Consider the following 21,166-nt stretch of genomic DNA (forward strand, 5'->3'; position numbering starts at 1 on the left):
AGGACTGGGTCCTCACTCTTGCCTTTTGTGTAAATGTGAAGCTTTGGAACTCCCCAGCCTAGGTATAATGAGTGAGGTTCTAGCATGTTTCCAGAAAGTACTCTGCCGAGATATAGATAGGAGAGATACTATGGTCTGATTGTCACTGTTAATTTCATCTTATTTGAAGATATAGTGTTCTTTTCTGTTAGATAGCTTTTTAAAAACATACAAATGACTTATCTTTTTATTATTGAAAAGTTTCAATGGTTGCACTTCTTGTTTGTTTTTTTTGTAAGGTTGAACTTTATTATATGATCCTAGAACGTTTGGGAAAGTACCAGGAAGCCTTGGATGTCATCAGAGGAAAATTAGGAGGTAATTTTTAGAGTTTTCTTAAAGTTTTTTTTGTTTTGTTTTCCTATTTAAACATGACATTTTATTGTGGAAAATTTCTTCCACATACAGAAACAAAGATATAAAGACTTTAAAAAATCACTTGCGATCATTTTAGATTCTTTCAGGTTTTTCTCTATTTATTTTTTAAAAATAATTTTTAGTTGAAAATAATTCATGGGGACTTCCCTGGTGGTCCAGTGGTTAAGACTTCGCGTTTACGATGCAGGGGGCCTGGGTTCGATCCCTGGTCAGAGAATTAGATCCTGCATGCCACAATTAAGATCCCGCATGCCGCAGCTAAAGATTCCGCATGCTACAAGGAAGATCCCACACATGGCAATGAAGATCCCATGTGCCGCATCTAAGACCTGGCATAGCTGAATGAGTGAATGAATGAATGAATGAAAATAATTAATGGATTCAGAAAATTCAGGGAGTATGATTTTACCCCAGATCTCCAACCCTCTGCCCTCTACATCCTTCTCCAGTTACCTGTTCTGTATATCCTTCTAAAGTAGTATCTTTCCCCTCCCCCTTCCCTTTTTTTTGTTTTTGGGGTCCTAAGTTTTATTTAAGAACTCATACAAAATATTCCAGATAATTGAGTTTCTTTTTTTGTTTTTTTTGATGTGGACCATTTTTTTTTAAAGTCTTTATTGAATTTGTTACAACATTGCTTCTGCTTTATGTTTTGGTTTTTTTGGCCATGATGCATGTGGGATCTTAGTTCCCTGACCTGGGATCAAACCTGCACCCCCTGCATTGGAAGGTGAAGTCTTAACTACTGGACCGCCAGGGAGGTCCCCAGATAATTGAGTTTTAATCCTCATCTTCCTCCTCTTCTTCATCTTTTTTTTTTTTTTAAAGAAATTTATTTATTTATTTATTTTTGGCTGCTTTGGGTTCTCATTGCTGCATGCGGGCTTTCTCTAGTTGCAGCGAGTGGGGGCTCCTCTTCGTTGCAGTGTGCGGGCTTCTCATTGCAGTGGCTTCTCTTGTTGTGGAGCATGGGCTCTAGGCGTGCAGGCTTCAGTTGTTGGTGGCACGTGGGCTTCAGTAGTTGTTGCTCGCGGGCTCTAGAGTGCAGGCTCAGTAGTTGTGGTGCACGGCTTAGTTGCTCCGTGGTATGTGGAATCTTCCCGGACCAGGGCTCAAACCCGTGTCCTCTGCATTGGCAGGCGGATTCTTAACCACTGCGCCACCAGGGAAGCCCCTCTTCTGCACCTTGAGTAGTCTGAAAGTAATGCAGTTCGTAACTTTCTTTGCTGTTAGCAACTACGTGTAACCAATCACATAGGTTATTCTTCTTCAAATATTTTTTGGTGAGATATTTCAAATACCTTTTGGAAAAAGCTACCTCAGAAGTTACAGTAATCTTGCTTTTGCTTCTTTCGTTTGTTACAACACCTCCACCAAGATTCTCAGCTTTTCCATTCACTTTGATTCTCTCCTGAAAAAACTGCTCAAAATTGGCAGCATCCATGATTCTACCTTGATGGGTACAGTCAAGAGTAAACTTCAGGATCTGCTTCTTTTTTTTTTTTTTTTTAATTTAATTTTATTATTTTTTTTTTGCGGTATGCGGGCCTCTCACTTTTGTGGTCTCTCCTGTTGCAGAGCACAGGCTCCGGACACGCAGGCTCAGTGGCCATGGCTCATGGGCCCAGCCGCTCCGCGGCATGTGGGAACCTCCCGGACCGGGGCACGAGCCCGTGTCCCCTGCGTCGGCAGGCGGACTCTCAACCACTGCGCCACCAGGGAAGCCCCAGGACCTGCTTCTTTTTTTTTGCCCCCCTTTGCCACAAACTTTCTACTGGGTGCCATGGTGGCAGCGGAGGCAGAAAGGGCCCCCCCACTTTTTTAAACCACAATTGAGAATATACTGTACCTTGACCCTAAGTGTAATCTTACTCTGCACAATGTTCTTATTAAATATTTTTTTCTTTAAAATTTTTAAATGTTTGTTGTGTCTGTCCTATGAAGGCATTTGAGTTTGTGACCTTTTCTCTGCATACTCTTAGACCCATTTTTTTTTTACCTTAACAGTGTGTCTTAGAGATATACCTCACTACCTCACTCTCTTTAATGGTGCCCAGTGTTCCACAGCATAAACGTAGACAGTTTACTACATAGCTCATCTTTGAAGGGTATTTAGGCTATTTGCAAGGAACATCTTTGCTATAAACCAAATTGCCCTCTAAGAGGCTACAGTGTGCATTTCCACCAGCTGTATTTGCTATTAGATTGTAAGAGGTCCTGTTTCTTTGCAAAATTTTAGATCAAACTTTTAAAAAAATATTTATTTATTTATTTCGCTGGGCCGTGTCTTCGCTGCCATATGCTGGATCTTCCTTGCTGCATGCGGGATCTTTAGTTGTGGCATGTGAACTCTTAGTTGTGTCACGTGGGATCTAGTTTCCTGACCAGGGTTCAAACCCGGGCCCCTTGCATTGGGAGCGTGGAATCAGCCACTGGCCCACCAGGGAAGTCCCATATCAAACCTTTTATGTTTTTCAATGAGATAGGTAAAACATACCTTACAGTTTTTATTTAGTTATGAGGGAGGATAATTATTTCTTCATTTGTTTAAAAGCCATTAATATATTTTTTTTCTCTGAGCTGCTTTTTCTTATCCTTTTCCTATTTCTAAAAATTTGGTTAATCTGCTTATTGATTTGCAAGAGTACTTTACATGTTAAAGAAGTTAGCTCTTTTCCATTGTTGTGAAAATACTTCCTCCTTTGTTGTTGGAAAACTGATTTGTATGAACTTCATAGATAGCATTAACTATTCCCTTATTTTTGGACACTTAGGAGATTTTGGTTCCTAAATATTTACACATCTTTGATTTTCTTAGGAGAAATTCGTGGGAATGCAGTTATCGTTTTGACAACCCTGGTTTTTTAATCGTGCCTTTATGGTTATTGGGAGTAACTAACTGTAGATGAGTAGCCTCAGAACTCTCATTAGGTCCAGCCATTAAAAAGACTTTGTTTTTTACAAGTATGTATATCCTTTACTAGACTTTGTGCTATCACAAAACTGTAATAGTAACTGAGTTAAGTACTTTAATTATATAAAATGTAGGAAGAGTTTTGTTTTTGTTTTTATTTTTAATGTTACTCTCTAACTTCAGCCTCCTTGCAGGTGGGTACAAGTCAACTTTGTTTTTATTCAGTTAGGTTGTAGTTGTATGGATAGTTACAGTTTAGATTCTCTATAGAAAATTCATAATGTAATTGTTGGCATCCTTAATCTGCTAAACCATTCTAAAAGGACAGGGCATATCTAATTTGGTCAGAAATATAGTCCTAGTTTTTTTGTTCTCAACTGTTGGAAGAGTTTGATTCATCTCTTTTCTTTTTTTATCTTCCTCATAACATCTCCCCTTTCTCATCTCATTCCAGTCCAAGCTTATTCAATGTTTTGGAAATGTATGGATGGTCTGTCTATGGTCTAAATATATCAGGTCTAAATATACCAGTCCTTAGATGCTGTTGGGATTTTATGTGTATCCCACACACTAGATCCTCAACTCAAGACATTCTGGATCCTTGTATTTTGTAGAAGAAAAGGATTAGAAAGTTTAGTATCAGAAATATACGATTTTTCCTTTCAGGAAAGTAATCTTTAGTGAGATAGTAGTTTGTATCTAATAGTGGTCCCATTTTCTAAGAGAGTGAATAAGAAAATGTGACAGTTTCCTTCTTGTATATGGATTTTGTTCTGGTTTCTGAGCAGAAATGAAACCAGCTTACCAACTTTTATAACTTTTAATTGTAGAGAAGTTAACAAGTGAGATTCAGAGTCGGGAAAATAAATGCATGGCTATGTACAAGAAGCTGAGCAGGTGGCCAGAGTGCAATGCCCTTTCTCGGCGCCTCTTACTGAAAAAGTAAGTAGATGCTTCTTTTTGGACTATGAGACTGGAGTGGGGCTTTCAGGTCTCACCATTGATTTTTTTGGTCTATATCCTTTGAGATTTCTGGGCATAAAGTGAAATCTTTTAGTTGTGTGTTCTGGATATTTTTTTTAAAGTTTTTAATGAGCCTTCATCTTTTTTTTTTTTTTTCGCGGTATGCGGGCCTCTCACTGTTGTGGCCTCTCCCGTTGCGGAGCACAGGCTCCGGACGTGCAGGCTCAGCGGCCATGGTCCACGGGCCCAGCCGCTCCGCGGCATGTGGGATCTTCCCGGACCAGGGTGCGAACCCATGTCCCCTGCATCGGCAGGCGGACTCTCAACCACTGCGCCACCAGGGAAGCCCGAGCCTTCATCTTTCGATAAAGAGGTGTAATGGAACTTATGCCACCAGGGTGCTGAGTATTCAGAATGAATGCTGAAAAGTCATTAATTTGTCAAACTCAATATTGGTCTAAAAGAGAGACCCTCCCCTTAGCCCCCCTAGAAAGCACTAATGTGGGGAGTTTTCTGTTAAGAATATTAGTTTTTTATTAAGGGCTGCATGAGCTGTTTTTTTTTTTTTTTTTTTTTAATTTATTTTGGCTGCTCTGGGTCTTACTTGCGGCACGTGGGATCTTTGTTGTGGCAGGTAGACTTCTTAGTTGCGGCATGCATGCGGGATCTAGTTTCCCGACTAGGGATTGAACCGGGCCCCCTGCATTGGGAGTGCGGAGTCTCATCCACTGGGCCACCAGGGAAGTCCTGAGAATGTTAGTTTTTTACACCTGGTCATTTTATTGAAGGAAAGAGTAGTTTCTTGAAAATGTTTGACTTTGAAAATGCCTCTGGAGTTGTTGCCCTTTTAGGGCTGTAGAAGAAACCCAGAGGGAAGGTTGGGCTTCTCCTAGTAAAGACTAAAATATAACTTAGAAAATAAGTTGAATAACATGGTTCCTCAGGCAGATTTGTCACAACTTGGGTTTAATCCTGTGTGCACCATTCAATCTGATTTTAGCTCAGATGACTGGCAGTTCTATCTGACTTATTTCGATTCTGTCTTTCGACTGATTGAAGAAGCCTGGACTCCTCCTGCTGAAGGTGAACAGTAAGTTGTCTTCTTTCCTGAATTACAACACTTTTTAGTATGGTGTAGCAAAATGATTTCATTGTAAGCCTAATTGAATTCTCTTTTTCTGTCTCAATAATGTATCCCTTTCAAAGCAAGACATTTTTCCATTTTTAAATTTTAAAATAAATATGTGTTCATTGTAAAAATCTTAAATTAGTACAGAAATGTATGGTGTGGAAAGTGTTAGTTCCTAGTTTTCCTATCATCCCAGGATGATTTTTTTCTTTTTCCAGTTTTATTGAGATGTAATTGACACAGAAATAACTCTTGATAACAGTTTGGTGTCTTCCAGATTTATTTGGAAAAGACAGTTTGGTGTCTTTTCTTCCAGATTTATTTATATTATGCATATACTAATATAATTATTCTTATTTAACATAAGAATGCAATTATGTTAGATGTAATGGTTTACAACTTCGTATTTCACCCCCTAAAGTGTATCTTGGGCATCTTTCCATATATGGTGCATACAGATCTGATTAATTCTTTTTAATGACTTAAGAGGACTCCATTTTAGAAATGTACCAAATTCATTTAATCTGTCTGCTGTTGATAGATACTTGTATTGTTGCTGCTTCCTGTTTTGGGGGCTATTACAGACAATACCACAATAAATATAATGAGCTCTTTTAAAAAAGTGAATAACAAAATAGGGTTTATGATACCAAATATGAACTGAGGCTTACTTTATAATATTAAGTAAGTCATCTAATTTTTCTCAGCCTCATTTTTCTAGCAATAAAATTTACTTATGTTTTTAATTAGGTAATATTTTATATATGCAAAATTATTCATTCTTTTTTTTAAGAAAGAGGTAGAGGTGGTTAGTCACTCTGCAATAATCAAATGACAAAATTGAGAGGAATCATATGCCATGTTAACTGTCAGAATATGCTCATATTTCTCTTTTATTCTAATTTGTGTTGTTTTGTAATTATCACAGTACTTTCTGTTATTTTTAATTTGTTTCTTAAAATCAATTTGGCTTGATAGAGGCACAAAATACCTTTTTCATGTGTTTATACCTAGCTCTTTAGAAGGAGAAGTACATTATTCTGCAGAAGAGGCTGTGAGATTTATAGAAGATCGGATAACAGAAGAATCTAAAAGTTCTCGCCATCTCCGAGGACCACATCTGGCTAAACTGGAGCTGATTAGACGTTTGCGGCGTCAAGGTTTTAATGATGAGTACAAACTGGGTAAGAAGCTGTAATGATATTTGGGAACCCTGGAGAAGATACAGGGATGCCCTCAGTACCCAAGTGCAGTATCTATTCTCTGAAGCCTACAGTGATAAAGTTGTGTTTGAGAAGCAAATGTCTTCATAACCTGAAAATATTAACTAATGAATGGATCACTTATAAAATTAGCCCTCAATCACACATGCAACTCGGCTTAACTTTAGCATCTCTCCCTATTCCATCAGAGTCTTTGTCAGGCGTTCTTTTGCTGACTCAGCAATAATGTCAAAATCAATTTCAAAGTAAATAGCCAGTTTTATAAAAGTTTCAGGATTTCAAGAAGTGAATGAAAGGTTTCTTGAAAATCTACCCTAAGCACTCACAAAACCATTGACGAAATAACATCTGGCAGAGTTAGAGCAGTTAAAGAGCAGTTAACAGTTGAGGAGAAAATTTATTAGGACAATGACAAGATGGGAGAAAAGTATGATTTGGATAGTAAAGCATTAATAGAGGCCTTCAGGAAATTTGATGAAGCCCTTAGAGGTTTTTGTAAAATGGTTCTTTTTGAGCATACTACATAAGAAGTAAATGTTGTCATATTGTACTAATTCACAGTTTTGTGGGGAAAAAGCACCACTCCCCCCAAAATCAGTAATTCTTTGCTCATACTAAGAATTAGCTTTAATTTTAATTATACCCTAAATTTTTTAAGTTTAGGCGAATAAACTTTAAAAAATTTTTTAGTTTCATTTTTTTAAGATAAAGCTCCAAGAAAACTTTTTTTCCCACTCATCATTATAAAAATTTAGTTCTCATTAAAAGTTGAATAACTTTAAGAAGGTTTCTTTAGGGACCAGTTGTCCTGAGATGATGAGCACTTCTCAATACCTAAAACCTATCCTAGAACATCTTTGTCCATTTTAATCATGTAATTAATGTTCCTTGCAGCTCATTCTAAAATTAACTGTGGCTATCTCTCTGTCATTTCCTATGTAGATTATTCATAACCAATTTTGAATTCCATGTTGACTTCTTTCTTTGGGTCTACCTCAATTACTTTAGTTGGTGTTTGTTTTAGAATTGCAAATGAAAATTCTTATGCGACCTTCAGCAAAATATTGTTAAAGTATATTGCAAAGAATTGCTTTCTTCAGATTTCCCTGATGGTCCAGTGGTTAGGACACCGTGCTTCCACTGCAGGGGACCTGGGTTCGATCCTTGGTCGGGGAACTAGGATCCCACAAGCCGCCTGATGTGGCCAAAAAAAAAAAAAAGAGTTGCTTTCTTTCCAAAGCTGGATATAAAACTACTTGGATCTGTTTTGACACTTCCTATATTCATCCCTTGTCTTTCTCTTCTCTCTCACCAGCCTGAATCTTACAAATTGGTGAATCTTACAAATTTGTCTCCACACACAAAAAAATTTTTTTTCTTTTTTTTTTTTTTACCAGACCAGTGAGTGATTCTTAGTCTCTTTTGGATCACAGAGGCATGTGAGAATCTGATTAAAGCCGTGAAATCTCTGTTCCCAGAAATGTGTGAGCAGGAACCAAGACCTAAAATCTTACAGAGACCTTGTTAAAAATCTCTCCTTCCTAAATCTAGTCCAATTTGAGAGTATTTTACTTTTATTATTTTTATTTTTAATTTGAGGAAAAATAAAATGAATTGGTAGCTTTCTGCATATCCAGGTTTAAATTTTCCATAGTGAGTGACTTTGGAGTTATTGGCCCGTGGCTCTTCCCATTTATTTTCTCTTCTGTTGGTGTGCCTGTTAACAAACACTACTTTTCATTTAGTTAACATATATTTAATATTTGTTAAGTAGTTCAGGAACTGTTGTGGAGAAAAGCATGTTTGTTTAATGTTTGCATATAAACTTGTCTTTAAACTTTAATGAAAACTTTTAAACTATTTAAACTTTAATTGAATGAAAAACTTCACATTTCCTCAGTGTAATAACAGGTAAACTGAGTTCGCAAGATTCAACTCCTTTTTAGTATTTATTTTTAAACTGGCAAGCTATCTTCCGGCCCTCATTGTCATCCTCATTCTCATTCAAGCAAAATTTTCATTTAATTGAAATAAATGTTTTTCAAGTCAGACTTCTCACTTAAATTAGAGATTGCTTCAGTCCATGAATAATTTAGTGATATTTCCCCCCCCCCTCTCTCTTAGGTGATCCAGAAGAATTAATGTTCCAGTATTTTAAAAAGTTTGGGGATAAACCTTGTTGTTTCACAGACCTCAAGGTGTTTGTTGACCTCTTGCCTGCTACACAGTGTACAAAAGTAAGCAGAGTTCTGTTGGGTACCTGTATTTATTGCAACTAGGTTAAGTGTTTGGGTTTCCTTTCTAAAATGGGTGAAAGTGGTGAACATGAGATATCAAGATATTGTGCTATCAAGCCAAGTAGTCTAGGTGCTATCAGATTAAAGGCATGATTTCTTGTAAAGTTGAGCCGCAATGAGAATAAGCCCCTGGTAGATAATTGGATTCTTCTGTTGTGTGTGTGTGTGTGTGTGTGTGTGTATGTATGTATGTATGTGTATATATATATATATATATATATATATAAATTTTGAGATAATTGTAGATATACATGCAGTTGTAAGAGAAATAATACAGAGAGATCTGTATACCCTTCACCCACTTTGTCCCAATGGTAAGATCTAGCATAATTATAGTATAGTGTCATAATTATGAAACTGACATTGATAAAATCCACTGACCTTATTCAGATTTCATCAGTTTTACATGCATTCATTTGTGTGTATATGTGTGGTGTGTTTGTGTGTGTATATTTAGTGCCGTATATAGTGTATGGATTCATGTGACCACCACCTAGACAAGATGCATAGTAGTTTCACCACCAGGGTCCCTCCATGTGCTCCCTACATTTTTTTACCTACAGCCACCTCCCTGTATCTCCTTTCCCCATCCCTCTCCCTCAGCAACTACTGATATTTTCTATTTCTATAATTTTGTCATTTTAAGAATGTTATATAATGGAATCATATTATTTATAACCTTTAGAGATTGACTTTCTTTACTCAGCGTAATTCCCTGGAGATTCATCATGTTGTTACATGTACCATGTCCATTCCTTTTTATTGCTGAATAATATTCCATGGTATGGATGTACCATGATTCCTTTAACTTGTTGAAGAACATGTGGGTGTGTCCAGTTTTTGGCTATTACAAATACAGCTGCTGTGAACATTTGTATGCAGGTTTTTTTATGGGAACCTAAGTCTTCATTTCTCTGAGAAAAATGCCCAGTAGTTCAGTTGTGGGGTCTTATGGTAGCTGCACATTTAGTTTTTTAAAGAAATGGCCAGACTTTTCCACAGTGACTATATCTTTTAAATTCCCGTTAGCAATGTATGAGTCATCTGGTTTCTCTGCATCCTCATCAACATTAGGTGTTGTCACTATTTTTTATTTTAGCCATTCTAGTAAGTGTGTAGTGATGTTTCATTATGGTTTTAATGTACATTTCCCTAATGGTTAATGCTGTTGAACATTTTTTCCTGTGCTAATTTGCCATCTGTATTTTCTCCTCAGTGAAGTGTCTTTTGCTCATTTTCTAGTTGATTTGTTTTTTTACTGTTGAGTTTTGAGAGTTCTTTAGATATTCTAGATACAAGTCCTTTGTCAGATATGTGGTTTCAAATAGTTTCTCCCAGTCTGTAGCTTGTCTTTTCATCCTCTTAACAAGATCATTTACAGAGCAAAGTTTTTTTTTGTTTGTTTGTTTGTTTTTTGCCATGCCATGCAACTTGCGGTATCTTAGTTCCCCGTCCAGGGATCTAACCCAGGCCCCGGCAGTGAAAGCACTGAGTCCTAACCACTGGACCGCCAGGGAATTCTCAGAGCAAAGTTTTAAAGTTTGATGAAGTCCAGTGGACTTTCCTTTTAATATCTTGTCTCTTATTTGCTCAAAACTGTAGCAGTTAATTGCTGATTATGTCAAGTCATGATTCATTCTTGCTGAAGCAGTCTGAGACTCTTAAATCTAAGGGATTTAAAAAAAATAAACTTGAAGACCTAAATAGACATTTCTCCAAAGAAGACATACAGATGGCCAGCAGGCACATGAAAAGATGTGCAACATCACTAATTATTAGAGAAATGCAAATCAAAACTACAATGAGGTATCACCTCATACCAGTCAGAATGGCCTTCATCAAAAAGTCTGCAAATAATAAATGCTGGAGAGGGTGTGGAGAGAACCCTCCTACACTGTTGGTAGGAATGTAAATTGGTACAGCCACTACGGAAAACAGTAGGAAGTTCCTTAAATAATTGAAAATAGAACTACCATATGATCCAGCAATCCCACTCCTGGGCATATATCCAGAAAAGATGAAAACTCTAATTCGAAAAGATACACACACCTCAGTGTTCATAGCAGCACTGTTTACAGTAGTGAAGACATGGAAGCAACCTAAGTGTTCATCAACATATGAGTGTATAAAGAAGATGTGGTATATATATACACAGTGAAATATTACTCAGCCATAAAAAAATAATGAAATATTGCCATTTGCAGCACCATGGTTGGACCTAGAGATTATCATACTAAATGAAGTAAGTCAGACAGAGAAAGACAAATATATGATATCACTTATATGTGGAATCTAAAAAATAATACAAATGAACTTATTTACAAAATAGAAACAGACTCACAGATGTAGAAAACAAACTTACGGTTGCCAAAGGGGAAGGGATAAATTAGGAGTATGGGATTAACAGATACAGGCTACTATAGCAAAATATATAAAAAGAATTTACTGTATAGCACAGGGAACTATATTCAATATCTTGTAATAACCTATAATGGAAAAGAATCTGAAAAAAATACATAGCCAGATCACTTTTCTGTATACCTGCAACTAATACAATATTGTAACTCAACTATACTTCAATAAAATTAAAGAAAAAAACCCCTTTAATTTTGGAATAACTTTACATTTACAGGAAAGTTGTAAAGATAGTAAAGAAGGTTATACTCTACCCTTCGCCCAGCTTTCCCCAACATTAACATCTTAAATTACAGTGGTATATTTGTCAAAACTAAGAAACTAACTTTGGTACATTACTGTTAACTGGCCTCTAGACTTTATATTTCTGTAGCTCTTCCATTAATGTCCTTTTTCTTTTCTGGGATCTAAGCCTGGGTACCATGTTGTAGTTAATTGTCATCTATTGGGAGTTTTTGATGTGATAGAATCAATGTAAATCAATTATATGTATATCAACATCATGTAAAGAAATACTGATATGTATCAAGAGAGTCTGTGACTTTGGTCAGCTTTACTCATAAAAAACTCTAATTAGTGAATGTTGGAAGTCTTGCTATCACAGGGCTACCACAACCTGTTTTTCCAGAAAGACTCTATCATCCCCATATGGAATGAGTGAAACTCAATGGGAACACAGTGGCAATGACTACAGTATTTGTTTCGTGACCATATCCTTAGCTCACCAGCACTTGATACTTTGGCAGTCTTGAGGTTACACATCTAGGGCAGATGGAGCAGTGCATTCCCCAACTGTTAAGGAGCCAGTGGTCTCTACTGGGTTCTGAAATGACTACCATTGTTCACTTTGGTTTAGAAAAAGTTGTTCTTGGGTTGCTGTGCTTATAGGGCACAGGCTAAGCTTTAGAAGTTTTCTAGATAAATTGTAACATATCCAGAAAAGAGGGTTCTGGGTTATAGAAAGACTTGAAAGCCTATGAGAGAGAAATGGTTGAGTGGAAGAGATAGGTTTGGTATGGTGATGACAGAGTACTTTATTTCTCATAATTTGAAAAGCTGTCCTGTAAAAGAGGGAAGAGAACAGGGCCAGCAAGAAGTTGTTGCAGGGAATTAAGAATTTGGCTCAGTGAGAGAAAGATATTTTTTATAGTCACAATTCTCTAAAAAACACAGTGTGTGAGTTTCATGTTACTGGAGGGATTTAAGCAGAAAATAAAACCACGTGGGAAAGATTCATTCACTAAGTGTTTGTCGCACATATTATGTGCTAAGTGCTAAGGTAAGGAATGATTGATCATGTTTTATAGTGCTTACTGTCTTGTAAGTTAAAGCATCAAATAATGGGAAAGCATTAGAGGAATGCTTATATCGCATTTAGCTGAGATTCATATAGGTTTGCTAGCATAAATTTTAGTACCAGAAGCTCTACTTTATTGGCATGTTTGAAAATCTTAGATCACCTCTGTGACTGCATATACTAATAATCTACTGGGAGGAACCCTCTAGAAATAGTGAAATACTAGCAGTGATGAGGTGGTCATTGTTCAGTGAGACAAAGGGTTTAAAGCTGTTGCAGTGAGTTTTGTAGTCCTGTGTAAATTTTTAATTGAGAGGGGTAATTTTGCTGCCACAACTTTTTAAATGTAGGATGACTTCAATAGCTAAAAATCCTGCCACTCAGCAGTATGTTTGTCAGAGGATTGCAAACTGTCCAAGTAAGGTTCAGACTGAGAACTGTTGTCCCAATGAATTAGGAGACGCATTCTAAAATGGGACTGGCCCCTAAGAGGAGGCCGTTGAGTCCAGTGATCCTGAAGAGGCTCACCCATAGAGGCGTTTTTGTATTTTGTTTCCTTTGCCTTGGGGTTTTAAGCTAACAATAAAATAATTCCAGTTTTTAAAGAAGCTTTTTGTGTAGCAGTGAAACTGTACAGACTAGAATAGCAAATGAACGTATTGTTTCATGACAAAACCTGTTTGGAAGATTCTTTAGCATTCAATAAAGAAGGCCTTAATAATAAACATAACTAGTATATAAAATGGCTTACAAGAATGGAAGAGCTGGCAATAGAAATTATATAGGTACTTAATCAAAAACATGAACACTAGTGCCACAGTTTCTTTGTTACAAATGTGATTATCTGATCATAATAATTAAAATTAAAATTCATACAATTGTAGAAAATTGAAGTAAAGTCATTACAGATGTGAAACTGCATGTTGAGTAGGATTTTTATTTTAATTTAATTTTTGTTTCCAAAAATTACATGTATAAAATTGAAAAAGTCAAATAGTGCTACAAGGCTTATATTGAAAAACAATTGCAGCTCTTTGCCTTCTTCAGCCCTGATTCTGGCTCCGTACAGGCAAATCACTTTCAACCCTTAACTGCTTCTTCTGTTATTTAACTCCATATTTCTAAATTATAGGCTTATTTAGCTATTTGTTTATTTTTACAGTTATAGTCTTCATCTATTGGTATCTTACTGTGGAAGGCAATAATTTTGTTCATAACATCCCACTTCTCCCCTTACCTACTTTTCCCCCAGTATAGTTTAGTAATTATGCAGTATTTATATTTTAATGACTAAATATTCACAGCTAAGCCACTTTGTATATGTGGAGATTACCTTTCTTAACTTTCTTTCTTGGAGTTAATATTTTTTTATTCAGTTCACCCCAATCAATCTGACAGAACCATAAAAGTTTAAAACTCCTCTTAGTGTATTCTGAAACATGAGGTGATAGATCTGTTCCATTCTCCCCTTGAGTCTACAGTGTCTCTGGTTCAGTATCTCCTGGGGGTAAAGAAAACCCGTGGATTCTGCTGGGTTTAGGAAGTCAGTCAGTGAGCTTGGGGAGGGGTCTAATTTCTTAGAATTTAGCAAATTCTTCTGTTTCAGTCCCACCAGCACTTTAGCTTTCAGACGTACCTCTTGCCCTTAATTTCTGAGTCTTCCAAGGTTCTGTGGCTGGAAGAGGCTTGCTGCTTATTGATGGTCTCCCCATTCATACTGTTGGATTTCAGCTTTCTTGGCCCTGTACATTGGTTATTACTTACCACCTGCCCTTCTGCTTTTTATCTTTTGAAATCTTGTTAATGTTTATTATTTGCTGTCATCTCTTCACATGTTCTTGATCCTTTGGGGTTGATTCCTTTTTTGTTCTTTACTGTCATCCTAATAGGATCTTGGAAGGGAGTGAAAATAGCCTGTGTTTAATACATGTGTAAATGGAACTGGGTTTTTTTGCTTTAAAAATAATTTATTAGTTTTGGATCACAAAATATGGGGAAGACACAAGGGTGATGCCTGTGACCCCTTGGCTGCACTTCCTGTCCATAAACACCTTTTAGAACTCCAGACTCGTGCTGCCCAAGCATTTTCTCACATCCTAACAGCTGAAGAGTATAGTATACGACCATGTGGGAAGTTTAAACAGACACTCTGTATGTGATGCAGGGGTCCCTTCTCACTTCTGCCAATATTGCAACTGTACTGGTTGTGGAACTGGTGTTCTTAAAAATTTATACCGAATTTAGAGAATTAAAAACATTTTATTTCAAGATGTTACCATTGGGGTGGAATTTCCTGGCAGTCCAGTGGTTAGGGCTTCACGCTTCCACTGCAGGGGGCATGGGTTCAATACCTGGTCAGGGAACTAAGATCCCGCATGCCGTGCGGTACGGCCACAGGAAAAAAAAAAAAGTTACCATTAGGAAAAACTGGGTGAAGGGTACACAGGAACTGTGTTATTTCTTACAATTGCATGCAAATCTATAATTATCTCAAAATTAAAGCTTTAATCAAAAAAACTATTTAAGGCTATTGACAGGACAACCATTCCTTTCAATGTATAATGTTTCCTTTAAGAATTTATTTGTAGTATATCAATATAATAGGTTTGTTTTGGGGTAATTGTTCTTTTTACAGTCTTCCTAATTAAACTTTTTCATTGCTACGTTACATATTATGTCAATCTATTGTAATTTAGGAAACATTTTCACAGTTCTTTTAATCTTTTAGTGCATATACTACATGGTATTAACATAATACTTTTGGCCAGCAATGAATGGGTGTGCCAGTTTCACTGGAGTTTTACCAGCACTGTGTGCTGTTAGAAGTGTTTTTGTTTTGGCAATTTTGTTAGATAGAAAATGGTATACTAAAGGGGTTTTTTTTTTTTTTTTTTTTAAAGGGGTTTTAATTTGTATTTTTTCTTGATACCATTTTCTAGACCATTTCAGTATCTGTTAATTGTGGCCTACTAAAGACTAGTTCTGTTTTGAGACCTGTACTTCTTTTTTTTTCTTTCAACTTTGCAGTTTATTAATCAGTTACTTGGAGTTGTTCCTTTGTCAACACCAACAGAGGATAAGCTGGCACTGCCTGCTGACATCAGAGCTCTGCAGCAACATTTGTGTGTGGTGCAGCTGACGAGGTTACTTGGCTTGTACCACATGATGGATAAAAATCAGAAATTGAGTGTGGTCAGAGAATTGATGTTAAGGTACCAGCATGGACTAGAATTTGGTGAGCAGCCTTTCAAAATGTGCAGTAGTTCCCTGATCTGCTAAGATTTAGAAGTTAGTTTTTTATCTCTCATAGCATGCTGTTGTAATGCTTTTGGCAAGGAAAATATTTTGTCAAGTGGGAACACTATCCAGGTAATAAAATGCAAAGCCTTTCTTAAGCTTGGAGTTTTAAAAATTATAATTGGCTCCCAGCTATCCATATTCTTCCTGATCTGGCCAGCCAACTCTCTATCACAGTGGGGCTCAGATGAATTGCAGAGTTTATGATAATTGTCATATTTTCTGCTTATAGGCCTTAATATTCTAAATATACAGACTGTGTAAATGACCCAAAAGAATTGTAAATTGTGAGATAAATATTTAGTTTAGAAGTAGATGATCTTCAGATTGCTTAGATATGTGTGATAAAATATAAATTATCTGACTAGATGATATTAGTATTTCTCTAACTGTATTCTAAAAAATTAGGTGAAGTAATGAGCATAATATTACATTAGTTGTACATGGCTCTTGGATTCTGTTCTTTTCTTCACCTAAAACCTCCTTCCAAATCTTGCTGCTCTCCTTTTGGGACCATTTGGAATACCACCTCTATTCTGGAACCCTTCCTTCTGCTCCAGCTGAGTGTGGTCTCACCTTCTTTTGACTCTTTTGATTCATGGCTTATATTTTTCTTCTGGTATTTACTCCATTCTTATTAGTTTCTTTTCCTCTTTTTCTCTTCTTCCTCCTGTCACTTTCTTGCTTTAAAAAAACTCCTTTGGGGCAGTAATAATTGAACAAATCTTAAAATACAGATATGATTTTTTTTTTCCCTATAGGGAAATCCTGTTTGAAAACCGAATTGCAATTTTCAGACTATTACTGTCTCCTTGCTGTCCATGTGCTTATTGATATATGGAGAGAAACAGGTAAAGAGCAGTGATTTCAGTTTAACTTTACTCTTTGTTTTTATTGACTATAAATCCTTAGACTAAGTATATAATCCAAGAATTTGATTTATGCTTTTAGGTTTTTCTTCCTTGCCCTTCTCCAGGGTGCTTCTAGAAGAACCAAAGTCTCCAAGTATCCTCCTCTCTGTAATCAGGATAATCTTAAATCAGTGGATATCTGTTCTGTTTTAAAATATTTCTGCATAGTGAGTAAACAGCCTATTACAAAGTTACAATAATTAAAATACAGAGAAACTGATTCAGATATAGATGTATGGGTCCATGGAATGAAAGAGCCATTTTTGTTCACTTCAGTTTATATAGGAAAATACACTTTTTTTGGAATATAGTTCAGATTAGCCCATTTAAGACAAATATATACTGCATGGTAAAGGAAGCTTCATGAGTCATTAAGCAAGAGAAGGATGATTCAGCAAATGGTACTGAGATTGCCTTTTCTTTAGGTCTCACTTTCTGACATTTTCTCTTATTAGCAGTTTTTGAGAAAAAATAACTTTAGCTACTTATTGCACATTATTCATGAGAATAAACTGCAGAAGAAACAGGGCTGGGAGACAGTGCTGTGTAAGACAGACACAACCCTGCCCTCATGGGTCATTTAACCAAGCACTCAATTTTGATACTATCTTCTCATGCTTAAAATCCTTCAGATATGCCCTATTTTCCTGAGGATAAAGGTCAGCCTTATTAGGATGGTTTACAATGCTCTCTATAATCTAGTGTCTGTCTACATCTCCAGATTCTTAGTACTTAAGGCCCTAAATCTACTTTTTTTTTTTTTTTTTTGCTACTATCACTGAACATCATGTTACCTCTCTTTGAAATAACTTTCTTACCTCCTTCATCTCACTTTTACTCAAACAGTGCCTCTGACAAGCCTGTCTTGATTTCACCCCCTTCCTCATTGCAGATTTTATGCCCCTTCTGAACTTTTGTAGGACGTTGTGTATATCCATATGATAGTACTTGTTATACTGTATTGTACCGGGGATGGGGATGAAATCCTTTTCATCAGAGTACTTGGTATCTGGAACCCCACATTCAGGAGGTTGCATAGGGCTGTAAAAGTCATCTTAATGTAAAACCATTAATGAACTGACTACTTAGTAATTTGGCCCCTACTCGTACCCTTCCCCACTTATTCCTGGCATCTATTCTTGCTCATAGTGACTGTGGCTTTGCTAATCTCTTGGTTTTGGAGCAAGATATCTGACCATATAATAGTAATAACAGTTAACAGTTGTGGATCATCAGGCACTTGAAAGTGCTTTATATGAATTAGCTAATTTTAAACCTTGTAACAGTACAGTTAAGATCGTTACAGTTTTACAGATGTGGGAAATACAGGGCAGAGAGAAAGAAGTTAGGTGGGTTGTCCAAAATCATACAGTGCAAATACATGGGAAGTTCTAGATATTATATATATATAGATGCAAGGTTTCTTGAAGTCAGTGAAAGTGATGTTGAATGTTCCAGTTGTAGGCTGGAACAATAGTCATTGTTCAAGGTGGATATGACAAAAATTAGAAATGTATAGAAAATTGGTGAGGATGTTGAAAGAGACTGATTTGAATGTGACAGGATTAAGAAGAGCATTTTAAGGTTAAATTGATGATGCTCTCAAATATTTTTTGCAAAAAAGCATTTCTTTATGATTGTGCTACAAAAATAAAATGGGGAGTGAAGGATGCCATTTTTTCTCCTCTAGTTTTATTGAGCTATAATTGATACATTACATTGTATTAGTTTAAGGTATACAATATAGTGATATATCGCAAAATGATTACCACAATAAGTTTAGTTAAAGTCCATTACTTCACATAGCTACTTTTTTTTCCCTTGTGATGAGAACTATTAACATCTACTCTCTTAGCAACTTTGAAATACACAGTACAGTGTGGTTAACTGTAGTCACCATACTGTACATTATATCCCCAGAATTTATTTATCTTATATCTTTTTATTATATCATTTTGTTATATTATAAAATTTGATTTAAAAAATTCTGTCCCCCAAATCCTCATCAACCCTTGATGCTCTTTGATTTGGCATAGAGTTGTAGTTATATTCTAAATTTTGCAAAATAAAATAAGATGATAAATGTCATCATAATGTTGGGTTTAATAGTTCAGAAGTGTAAATTAAACCTTTTTTTTTTTTACTATTTACTTTGAAATTTTGTTTCTATTTAAAAGAGATCTTCAAGAAGTTTTTTAAAAAAATTCTGATATTGGTTATCCTTGAATAAGTAGGACTTAAAAAATTATCTATTATCTATAATTGTCCAACTATCTCTTCTACTCAATTCTGAACCTCTTGAGGCCTGGAACCACCTATGACTCTTATCTTTGGGTGTTATATCTAGTTTTACTGCAGAGTTTAGGTCACTGAGTGTTGAATTAAATAAAATTATGATTGTGAAGACCAGGGAGCAACATGGGAAAACACAAAATCGGGTGTATGCCATGATTACTACTGTGTAAAATTGTGCTGCAAAAATAAAATAGGGAGTGAAGGATGTCATTTTTTCTCCTCTCGTTTTATTGAGCTATAATTGATACATAGTAACGTTATGTATACATAATTGATAGTTCAAAAGCAGTACATTAATCACAATGGTAGTTTGAGTAGATCATGGGTGGTTTACGTAGTTTAGGTAGGATTATGGATGATATTTATCTAAATCCCCAATTTTTGGTTATGTCTTGTTTCTTTTGGAAAAAAGCATATAGAATATAATTTTAAAAGCTCAGTGCATGGAGCTTTTTTGTTTTTTTGAGGGGGAGCTTTTTATTTTAGCTGTTTTTTCTAACTGTAAAAGTAGCTCGTAAAAATTTGGCAAATGGTTTATTTTAATCTCGCTTTTCCAACTTCCAAAAGACTAACATTTTTGCATATTTCCTTCTCTCTTTCTCTGTGAATGTTTTAAATACTTGAGATGAACTCTTCATACTAGTTTGAATTCTGTACGTTTTACTGATCATTATTGCATAATTATTTTCCCTTGCTGTTAAAAACTCCTTGTTAACGTTAAATGGCTGTATGGTGTTTCCCTGTGTGGGTGTAACTACAGTTTACTTAATCATCCCCCCATTATTAGTACAGTGAATGTTTTTGTATATAAAGCTTTATCTGCATTTCATATTATTTTCTTCAGATAATTTCATAAAAGAGAAATTACTTTTTCTTTAAGAATATTGATGCATGTAACGTTTTGAATTTTAGTAGGCCAAAAATGTGTATCATTTTAGTTTGGTTATTAATGAGCAGTTCTTTTTTCAAATATTAGTTGACATCTGTTAGTAGAGTTACATGTGGAAGAAAAATGATGTCAAGAGAAAGCATCTGTCTGGGGTCTTGTAGAGAAAATCCTGTACTGGGAAGGTTGGTGGATTCTACTTCTCCTTCAAAGTCCATCTCTTCTCAGAATCTAGGATCCTGTGAGATTCCAGACTTCTCTTTAAGACCTGGCAGCTCAAAGTTTGCATCATTTTTGCAGATGCAGGTTTAAGAACTGAGGTAACTATTGAGGGACTGTCTTTTCAGGGAAATTCCCTATTTTGGTTACAGGTGTGTATCTAAAATTTGTTCTCTGCCACCCAACCACATCCTTAGAATACTTAGGGGAGGTGATGGTGTCAGTTAGTTTTTATTTTTTATTTTTGAGAAACCCCCATTTGCTGTCAAGGTCTGTGGATAATGCTGTTATATTTTGGTTCTAGGTGATGAGACCGCTGTGTGGCAGGCCCTGACTTTGCTGGAAGAGGGACTAACTCACAGCCCTTCCAATGCTCAATTCAAATTGCTGCTTGTTCGAATCTACTGTATGCTGGGGGCATTTGAACCGGTGGTGGATCTGTATTCCAGCCTTGATGCTAAGCATATCCAGCATGACACCATTGGGTTGGTAGTATATACTCTGAATAATGAGCAGCCAGCTACAGCAGTGTGGGGTCCTCATATATGGAATTCTTAACATTTTGATTTTAGCAGAAAAGTTGTTCCCGGTATTAAGCTTTGTAGATTAATCACCTGTTATGACCCATTGCAAAGCAGAAAGAGTTTTATCTTTCTCAGCATTTTGTGGTAATTTCAAATGTGTACAATTTAGAAATGGTTAAAAAAAAAAGTTTTTCCCAGATACAGGTAACAGTTATATACTTTGAACTCTTTTTCTTAGCACACATTGTTTTCAAGTCTTTACTTCTGCCTTGCAGTTGAGGTTGACACTTGTATGTTGACCCCAGAGATCCTTTGAATTTGTATTTTGACTATTCTTTGTGATGAATCAAGGGTATTTTCTCTGTGTCCTGTAGAGCTG

General features: G+C 36.1%; 1 protein-coding gene across 3 annotated transcripts in view; it reads left to right on the forward strand.

Moving 5' to 3' along the window:
- NAA25 (N-alpha-acetyltransferase 25, NatB auxiliary subunit) overlaps positions 1-21,166 on the forward strand; it is a 72,637-nt gene that overhangs the window by 21,416 nt on the left and 30,055 nt on the right. For all 3 annotated transcript variants that reach the window (XM_082667596.1, XM_082667595.1, XM_082667594.1), the window contains 8 exons: positions 279-357; positions 4,162-4,273; positions 5,295-5,384; positions 6,438-6,607; positions 8,771-8,883; positions 15,683-15,890; positions 16,714-16,803; positions 20,568-20,748. In XM_082667596.1, coding sequence (XP_082523722.1) covers positions 279-357; positions 4,162-4,273; positions 5,295-5,384; positions 6,438-6,607; positions 8,771-8,883; positions 15,683-15,890; positions 16,714-16,803; positions 20,568-20,748 — 1,043 coding nt within the window. The remainder of the gene's footprint in view (positions 1-278; positions 358-4,161; positions 4,274-5,294; positions 5,385-6,437; positions 6,608-8,770; positions 8,884-15,682; positions 15,891-16,713; positions 16,804-20,567; positions 20,749-21,166) is intronic.

This window comes from Grampus griseus (assembly GCF_964374135.1).
Source record: "Grampus griseus genome assembly, chromosome: 12".
NCBI lineage: Eukaryota > Metazoa > Chordata > Mammalia > Artiodactyla > Delphinidae > Grampus > Grampus griseus.